The 9,124-nt window shown below is 36.8% G+C and overlaps 1 protein-coding gene and 1 pseudogene across 2 annotated transcripts in view; one reads left to right on the top strand and one right to left on the bottom strand.

The window, feature by feature from the left end:
• WAPL (WAPL cohesin release factor) overlaps positions 1-8,908 on the top strand; it is a 76,742-nt gene extending 67,834 nt beyond the window's left edge. For both annotated transcript variants that reach the window (XM_060034669.2, XM_060034670.2), the window contains exons 16-19: positions 1,668-1,875; positions 2,620-2,708; positions 6,146-6,241; positions 6,578-8,908. In XM_060034669.2, coding sequence (XP_059890652.1) covers positions 1,668-1,875; positions 2,620-2,708; positions 6,146-6,241; positions 6,578-6,643 — 459 coding nt within the window. In that variant the 3' untranslated portion in view covers positions 6,644-8,908. The remainder of the gene's footprint in view (positions 1-1,667; positions 1,876-2,619; positions 2,709-6,145; positions 6,242-6,577) is intronic.
• LOC132440102 (U6 spliceosomal RNA) lies at positions 217-316 on the bottom strand (annotated as a pseudogene).
• Positions 8,909-9,124: the final 216 nt, after the last annotated feature.

Below are 9,124 nucleotides of genomic sequence, written 5' to 3' on the forward strand. Positions count from 1 at the left end.
TGTAATAGTTTGCATCTACTAACCGTAAACTCCCAGTCCATCCCTCCCCCACTCCCCTCCCCCTTGGCAACAAATCTGTCACTGTATCTGTGGGTCTGTTTCTGCTTTGTAGATAGGTTCATTTGTGTCATATTTTAGATTCCACATATAAGTGGTATCATATGGTATTTTTTTCTTTGTGACTTACTTCACTTAGTATGATAATCTCTAGTTGTAAAAAGTATGGAACACTTCACGAATTTGTGTGTCATCCTTGTGCAGGCGCCAGGCTAATCTATTGTTCCAATTTTAGTATATGTGCTGCTGAAGTGAGCACTGTACTTTTTTTTTTTAACATCTTTATTGGAGTATAATTGCTTTACAATGGTGTGTTTGTTTCTGCTTCATAACAAAGTGAATCAATTATACATATACAAATGTTCCCATATCTCTTCCCTCTTGCGTCTCCCTCCCTCCCACCCTCCCTATCCCACCCCTCTAGGTGGTCACAAAGCACCGAGCTGATCTCCCTGTGCTATGCAGATGCTTCCCACTAGCTATCTGTTTTATGTTTCGTAGTGTATATATGTCCATGCCACTCTCTCACTTTATCACAGCTTACCCTTCCCCCTCCCCATATCCTCAAGTCCATTCTCTAGTAGGTCTGTCTTTATTCCCGTCTTGCCCCTAGGTTCTTCATGACATTATTTTTTCCCCTTAGATTCCATATATATGTGTTAGCATACAGTATTTTTCTCTTTCAAAGACTTACTTCACTCTGTATGACAGACTCTAGGTCCATCCACCTCATTACAAATAGCTCAATTTCATTTCTTTTTATGGCTGAGTAATATTCCATTGTATATATGTGCCACATCTTTATTCATTCATCTGTTGATGGGCACTTAGGTTGCTTCCATGTCCTGGCTATTGTAAATAGAGCTGCAATGATACATGACTCTTTTTGAATTATGGTTTTCTCAGGGTATATGCCCAGTAGTGGGATTGCTGGGTCGTATGGTAGTTCTATTTTTAGTTTTTTAAGGAACCTCCGTACTGTTCTCCATAGTGGCTGTATCAATTTACATTCCCACCAACAGTGCAAGAGGGTTCCCTTTTCTCCACACCCGGTACTTCTATTGTTAATAATACTAGTTGAGATTCACTTCTGAGTCTTTCTCTGAAAACTGGCCTTTTACTTTCACTGGTTCTTGTTTATTTCTTTAAATTTCTTTTAAAGAAGCTATGTTGCTTTTCCCCAATACTATGTAGCTTTATTCAGTGTCCTTCCTTCCCTCCTTCCAGTTAATTTATCCAGGCTGCTTAGGTTTAAAGAATTTTTAACTCTTTTAATTTTAACCTTTAATTTGTAGTTTTTGCTTGAATTTCCTGTCAGTATTATCTAAATTAAGGGAAGGAGTTAAGATTTTCATTTTTAAAAACAATGTATGCATAAAAACAATGTATGCATCATCAGTAGATTGCCCTTGATTGAACCCCAGTGGCATTTATATTTTTGTTTTGGCCTTCAGTTGGATGTAGAGTGAAGGCTTTTATTGATACCCTTTTTACCAAACAGCATGCTTCTTAGGGTTAGTGATGTTTAAAAGCAAATAGAGCCTTATATTTGGGTACATACATGTTGGTTGGTGATCCTTTTAATGATCTTCAAAAATGATGTTTATCAGCTATTCCTTGAGAGAGAGCGAGCAGCACAGTTGGCAGAAAGTAAAACAGATGAATTGATCAAAGATGCTCCCACCACTCAGCATGATAAGAGTGGAGAGTGGCAAGAAACAAGTGGAGAAATACAGTGGGTATCAACTGAAAAGACTGATGGTACAGAAGAGAAACATAAGAAGGAGGAGGACGATGAAGAACTTGACCTCAATAAAGGTATATTTATTTTGACTGGTGTATTAAAAAAAGTAATGTGGTTTTTTTCCTGCAAGACTTTCTTTTAATTCGTGTGTTGTAATAATCTTGCTATTTTATGGCCTCTCTAGTTCAGTGCAGACAAGCTTTGCTTTTTCATAGTTCTTCTTCCTTGGCTTCCTAGCAGTGAGGAAGGTATATGTGCAGTGTGGGGGAGGTTTGCTTTTCCTCCCTGGTTCGTTCTTTACTCATCTGTAAAGAGAAGCAGCCAAATAATATGACCTCTCAAGGTTTTAGAGTTTTGAAATTTTGCCCGTATTTTAAATTGGGTTGTCTTTTTTTGTTGTTGTTGAGTTTTAAGAATTCTGTGTATTTTAGAGACTTGACTCTTATCAAGTACATGATTTGCAGGTAAATTCGGTGAGTTGTCTTCACTTTGTTGATGGTGAAGCTTTAAATTTGATGAAGTCTAACTTAATCTGTTTTTTATGTTGTCACTTGTGGTTTTGGTGTTGTGTCTAAGAAACCATTTCCTAACCCAAGGTCACAAAGATTTAGCCCTGTGTTTTCTTCTGAAAGTTTTATGGTTTTAGCTTTTAATTAAGGTCCCTCTTCCACTTGTGTTATTTTTTTGTTAATTTGTGTGGATATCCCATCTTCCTAGCACCATTTATTGATGTTCAGCAGTTGGTTTCCTGGGGGCGTTTGTTTTCTTGTGGGCTTTTTTTTGGAGGTGCTGTTATGGTTTTGTTTTAATACTTTCAGCCCTTCAGCATGCTGGCAAACACATGGAGGACTGCATTGTGGCCTCATACACAGCACTACTTCTCGGGTGTCTCTGCCAGGAGAGTCCAGTAAGTTCAGTGTTGTTTTATGTATCTTAAAAGGATTCCATTGCGATCACTTCACATCATTACCTAATTATTATTTATTTCCCCTCATGCTAAAAACATTTATATATTTGGTGAGCTTTAGAAGGTGCATTTCAAAGTAAGAGTATATTAGGTTTGATGAGTAAGTTCCAGATTGATGGAGGAATGATTTCACATGTCTTTGGTTGAAGTAAAAGAACATCATATAAAACCTGCACTCAGCTGACTTAAGGTGGAAAAGTCTAGCCTCAGTGATATCATCAAGGACTCATAATTTCTATTCTTAAACTCTGCTGTCCTCTGCATATTGTCTTATCCTTTGCTAGCTCTCTTCATGGCCCTATGCTGACTCTGGCTATGTGTCTCATCTAGTTAAATAATGTCCAGCAGAAGAACGTGGCCTCTTTGTTTCTTTGTAAGAGCAATGGTTTCTTTTCTCTAGGACCTCTCCACACCCACTGCAAAAAGTAGACTTCCCTTTACCTTGGCCAACATTAGCTCACATGATTTTGTTTGATCTACTCACTGGCCGGGAAAATGGGATTACTATGTGAGATTTAGATCATCATTATGTAACTATGAGAAGCATGTGAGTGTCTACACAATTGGGCTGGATCAGCACAAAAGTGGACAGGTTCTGGCTGTTCAGACAGTCTGCTTTAAAATCGGGGACATGTGGATTTTTTCTTTTTTTTTTTAACATAAAGGCCCAGTAGAAGAGCCAAATTTTACCAAAAAAGGAGTTGTTTTTTTCCCTTACAAGCAAGGGCATTCAGGACGCAAGAAAGAGTGGAGATGTATTGTATAGGAGGATTAGAAGAACATAATTATGATATGAAGGGCTTCTATCAGCCTACCCTTATTTCCTCATTTTTGCCATTGAGTTTTCTGCATTGCCCTGTATCTGTCTTAAGTCCTGTGCATTTTTCTGAATCCTTCTTGTTCATCTCTTCCATATTTATATTATAGACAGCTCAGATCTAAATACACAGTAGCCCACTTCATTGTGGCCTTTGCTGGCACAGCTGCTTTCAGGATCAAGACCAGAGTTCTTACTGTGGCTCTGCAGTCTCTGCAAATCTTTATTCCTTTTCCTAAATCCTTCAGCTCAGCTCTTTTCCTTATTTCCTTAAAATCCGGAGATTAAGGACAAATGAGAAACACATACCAAGCAAAGGGAAGGAGGAAGACTCCTCCCTCGCCCCCTCAAAAGAAAAAAACAATGGGTATGCTATTTAAATTTAAAGATTTTTAGGTATTGTATTTTGTATACACCTGGTTTCAATCATGTTCTTTCTTAAATAATCATTCTTAAAATTAATTATCAGGTGTGATTTATTTAGGGCCATCTTTCCCATGTTAATAATTTCCTATTTGTCTATTTCTCTCCTGTCTCTAAAGAGATAAGTTTCTTAGGTTGTAAACAATATTGTGAATTCATAGAGCCCAGGATGTCTTTGTTGCCTTGGGAATCATTATGATTATAACCCCAAAGAGCTAGCTGATGCCACAAAATCTGAAAGAAACTGGTTTGCCCAATGTTTAAGTGGAGGAGAGACAAGAAAGCAGGTGGTTATATGCAGTTAAGTGCTGCTTTATGGTAAAGGACAACATGCTTAGGAAGCCCAGGAGACTCTGGTGTCATTTTCCATTACCCACTATACATCTTGGTGCATTGCAATGGTCAGTCTTCTCTCTGGTCTTTCTGTCCTTGCTGCTCTCGACACTCTCCATTCCTGAAATCCTGCACACTGCCACCATAGCTGACTTCCTTAAGAGCACATCTGATCATGTAACTCCTCTCTCATCAGTCTTTCCTGACTCACCATCATTTAGGGAATGATGACTTTGTTTACTGTAAGACTCCAAACTTAAATGCTTCTCCAATTTTTCTTATTTTAAATTTTATTTTATTGAAGTATAGTTGATCCAATATTAAAATCTGTCATACCCTGTGGGTACTTTTTCTAAATTTCCCAAATAGGCCATGCCATTTCACACCTTTTCTTTTTATACCTGCTGCACACTATTTAAAAATAAATGCTCAGGGACTTCCCTGGTGGTCCAGTGGTAAAGAATCCACCTTTCAATGCAGGGGATACGGGTTCGATCCCTGGTCAGGGAACTAAGATCCCACATGCCATGCAGCGCGGCCAAAAAAAAAAAATTGCTCAGGCTCTCCTTCCTATGCCTCAGCTACTTTTTATGTTGTATTCTGTAGTGTGTTGATAGAAAAGGATTTGATTTGGGTTGTTGAGGGCTTTCACTCAAAATCTAGGATCTCATCATTTATTCTGAATGATAGAAGTACACTTTTCTATTGAGCACTCTTCATAGACAACATAGCCACTGTTCTTCCCACCACGGTGCTATCATGTCCCTTTCCTAGAAACTGGTTAAAGATGTCATTAAATCCAGCGTTCCTTTACCTCTGCAGTTAGTTACCATAGCTATTGCCCTTATAACATACTCTCCACTTTTCAGTATATTTAAAAAATATAAGTATTTTAAAGATTTTAGCTCCAAGATCTAACCCAGTAGCAGTTAAAGTTGGAAGGAGGGGATTGGTTGCAAATTTCCTAAGAGATAATACGTACTCTTTCCTCCCCTGCCTCCATCAACAAAAGTCAAATCGGAAGCTTCCCACTTCCTCCCCATCTTGTGGCCCAAAACTCGGGACAACATTTTTTTGTATGTGCTTTTTATTATAGGTGAGCCTCCTTAGAAGAGCTATGCTTAAAATGCTTAAAGCATTTAAAAAATATATTGAAATAAAACAGTTTTTAAAGCAGGCCATCTATTTTTCTTACAACAAATTGATTTATATATAGTTTGGCTGCTTCTTGGTAATAATGGAGGGAAACATTTTAATCTTCTCTCCTGGCATTGCCTACATTTTCCTTCTCATAGATAATATTATATTATCTTTGGAAAGATACAGTTAATTCCTAGCCTACATAGGAACACTAAGAATTTTCTTTGATCTTTTTCTTTGTATTCCTAAGCAGCTTTTTGGATACATTCTAAGTCTGTACTCCTTCCCTCTCCCTCCATCTCCTTCCATCTCCACCACCCTTCACCCCCCCAACACACACATTCAACAGTGCATTTTGTTATTTCAGGCATCTTTCTGTGCATTTACAAAAGTAAACATGCACATGTTTCTTTGTAGCCTTTGTCAGCTTTACCTTTTTTCCTTTCTTTCTGAGAATGGGATAGAGTAGGGAATGGACACACACACTTACAGAATTAAGGAGTGTGGAAAAGGAAATCACATAGGTCCTTGAACTACTATCTACAAGGAGTTCAAGGACCTTGTAGAAGTTTGAAATAGGGTGTGTGTGCCAAAACCAACAACACAGTGCAAGGTTCAAGCTTATGGTTTGTGTCACCTGATCAATGTTTCCATGTTTCCTCAGATCAATGTGACCACTGTGCGTGAGTATCTGCCAGAAGGGGACTTTTCAATAATGACAGAGATGCTCAAAAAATTCCTGAGCTTCATGAATCTTACTGTAAGTGGCTTCTATTGCAGCTTCTGTGGTTTTAATTATGATACATTAATGACAGTAGAAATACAAATACTTGGCCATAGTGAATAGAAGCAAAAAAAAAGATTCTCTTAATAATTGTGTTCTGTTTCTTTAAGATAACTGAATTATTATGGCCAAATATATTGATACTGTATTATCAAAGCCACAGTTTAATCTGTTTTGATTCATAGTGTTTGTTTGGTTTAGTAAAGCTAAAGAATTTAAGCTCTTATTCAATACTTTTGAAAATTTGATAAATATTAATTGTTACTTCCTCCCCCCCCCCCCCACCCCGACCTCAAATCCTCCCCTTTTCAGTGTGCTGTTGGAACCACAGGCCAGAAATCTATCTCTAGAGTGATTGAATACTTGGAACATTGCTAGCTGCTTTACCTTTGCTTCAGGTGCTCGGTAATGCTGGAGCTATTCTTAGACAAAGAAAAGTCACGAAAGAAGTCCTTGAAGATATACCAAGAACATTCATCAGTATCATTCATATGTGGATTTTTAAGGCCACCTGATTTCTTCTTCGTCATGCATTCTGCATTTGCTAAATGACAGTTACTACATCAATCTGCAACTATCAAAAATGAGGGAAAAGGTTCAGGCTGTTAACAGTTCCACACAGTATTTAAACACACTTTGGCAGAATTTATACTCTCCCCTTGTTTTCTTGCTTTTATTCTGGGCAAGTTTTAAGGGGAAAATTTGTGCTGCTGTTAGTGCAACTGCTGTGTATGTTGAGCCACTGTTGTCATGCCAGCCAGGTGCAAAGGCAGCTTAGCTACTGAGGTATCGAATGTTCTGGGGACATTCTAGACAACAGCTTAGTTCCTTTTTCAGGCTCATTTGCTTTTGCTTTTTTGTTGAATGATTCCGATCGTAAATAAAGCTTTTAATAATTTTGTGAATTTTTTTTGTTGTTGTTCCCTGAACTACTGTCTATATTTAAAATTAGATGGAATCCAAAGACACAAGGGATTAATAGTATATTTTTTTATTCTTGATTTGGTTTGGGTTGTCAAAACTATTTTTCACCTTTGAGACCATGACCATATTCATTATCATATCATAATGAGTCATAGCTATAGACGCAAGAAAACAAATAACAGTTTGAGGGAATATAAGATGATGTGCCCTGTTAAAAGGATGAAGCAAAATAGACAAACCCAGGGTAGTTTACCCTTAATGTTAGGGGAGGCTCTTGAAACATGATTAAGTTTTGAGGGAGAACTCTCTAGATATATTTTCTAATGTTCAGTACAGTAAATATAAGTAAGCTAAAACACCAATGTAGAATTCATGTTTCCAGATAACATGTATATTCTTCTATAAGAGTGACAGGATCAAATGCATAAACGCAAAGCCTTAAATTGTTGGTTTAGAGAAGATCCTTTTTTTCATTCAGATTCTTTTAGTTCATAGAACAGTGTGTTGTTTGGAACACACAAAACACATTTTATGTATTTAATTTCACAACACTGCAAATTTTTATTATATTAATTATTGTTCAGACCACTGGTTAATACATTTTTTCTTTTTTCTTGATCAGGCCTGAATACAGGCTTTCCAGAGATTTCGTTTAATACATTAAAATACCTTTCAGGTAGTTATGTTTCTTCATTGGATTTGTAAAACTTGAAGCCATAAAAATATTAGTTTGGTGTGTATTGGGGAAAATAGCTGAAAGTCTAATTTTTACCCATTTAGACTTTGTTATTTCCTTGTATAAAGTGACAAATTGGGGCTCTTGGATCAGTGCCACCTGTAATGTTTTTTAATGCAGTGGCTGCCTTTTATTGTCTTCCTATTTTTGATAATGCAGATTGTTGGGAAATCTATAAGGAAGTAACTGATTCCAGTCAAATTGTTTTCTTCTTCCTCCTACCCACCCCAAACCCCACCCATCACCTTGTAAGAGCATAGTATGCCAGTGTAACTTGGGAAAGATTGAGGTTGTATTTGCCCTGAGTATAAAAGCTAGCTTAGCAAACTATTTTAAAAGCTTATTGGTAAATGATATCCATAAAATTGAATTAGTTAAATTATTTTAAAATACACTGATATTTATTACTCATTGGATTTAGGAAGAGATTTTTAGTGTTGATCAAACTGACTTGTGGCAGATGGTAAGGGGTATTATAAAACATTTGGATAAGAACAATCAGGGCGAACTACATTTTTCTGTTACACTGGTAATCATTTGAGAATTGATTTACCTCAGTGTTTAACAGTTTTTTTGTTTTGTTTTTTAAATAATAACTAATTGTCAAGCACTGATAGAGATGCAGATTTTGGTGGGGAGTGGTGGGGGAGAAATCACCTCACCAACCGCAGTGCATTTGTGTGTTTTTAACCCTCAGAGAACTCTGCATTTTAGGGTACTTGAGGCTGACTTGCAAATTAAAGTTTTAAAGTAACCTTTTTTTCCATTGTAAATATTTCTGTAAATACTATCAATCGGAAATTAGAAGGTAGAGTACTTTTTTGAATCCAATCCTATTTTTATTTTATACAGTATTTCTCAGCTGTGATCTTTGGAGCAAAAGCCAACGGCAGGAAAAAACTAGTTTGTACCAGTTTCATGAAGTATGTCTTTGGGTTTTTGTAAATAATTTTAACTCAAATAAAATTGCTACTTTCAATACACATGTTGTCTTTAACATAAATCTATTGAACTATTTTGGAGGAGGAAGTCTCACGAACTTGATATAGCCAACTAATGGGAAACATGATGTGTCACTTAAGTGAGTTTCACACTTTGAATATGCACATAAAAATTTAACCAATTTTTGTTAAACACTGTATCTCCCCATGTTTTTAATAATACTCATCTGAATGTAATGTCAACTGAGCAGCTCACAT

The sequence above is a fragment of the Delphinus delphis genome, chromosome 16 (genome assembly GCF_949987515.2).
Source record: "Delphinus delphis chromosome 16, mDelDel1.2, whole genome shotgun sequence".
Lineage (NCBI taxonomy): Eukaryota > Metazoa > Chordata > Mammalia > Artiodactyla > Delphinidae > Delphinus > Delphinus delphis.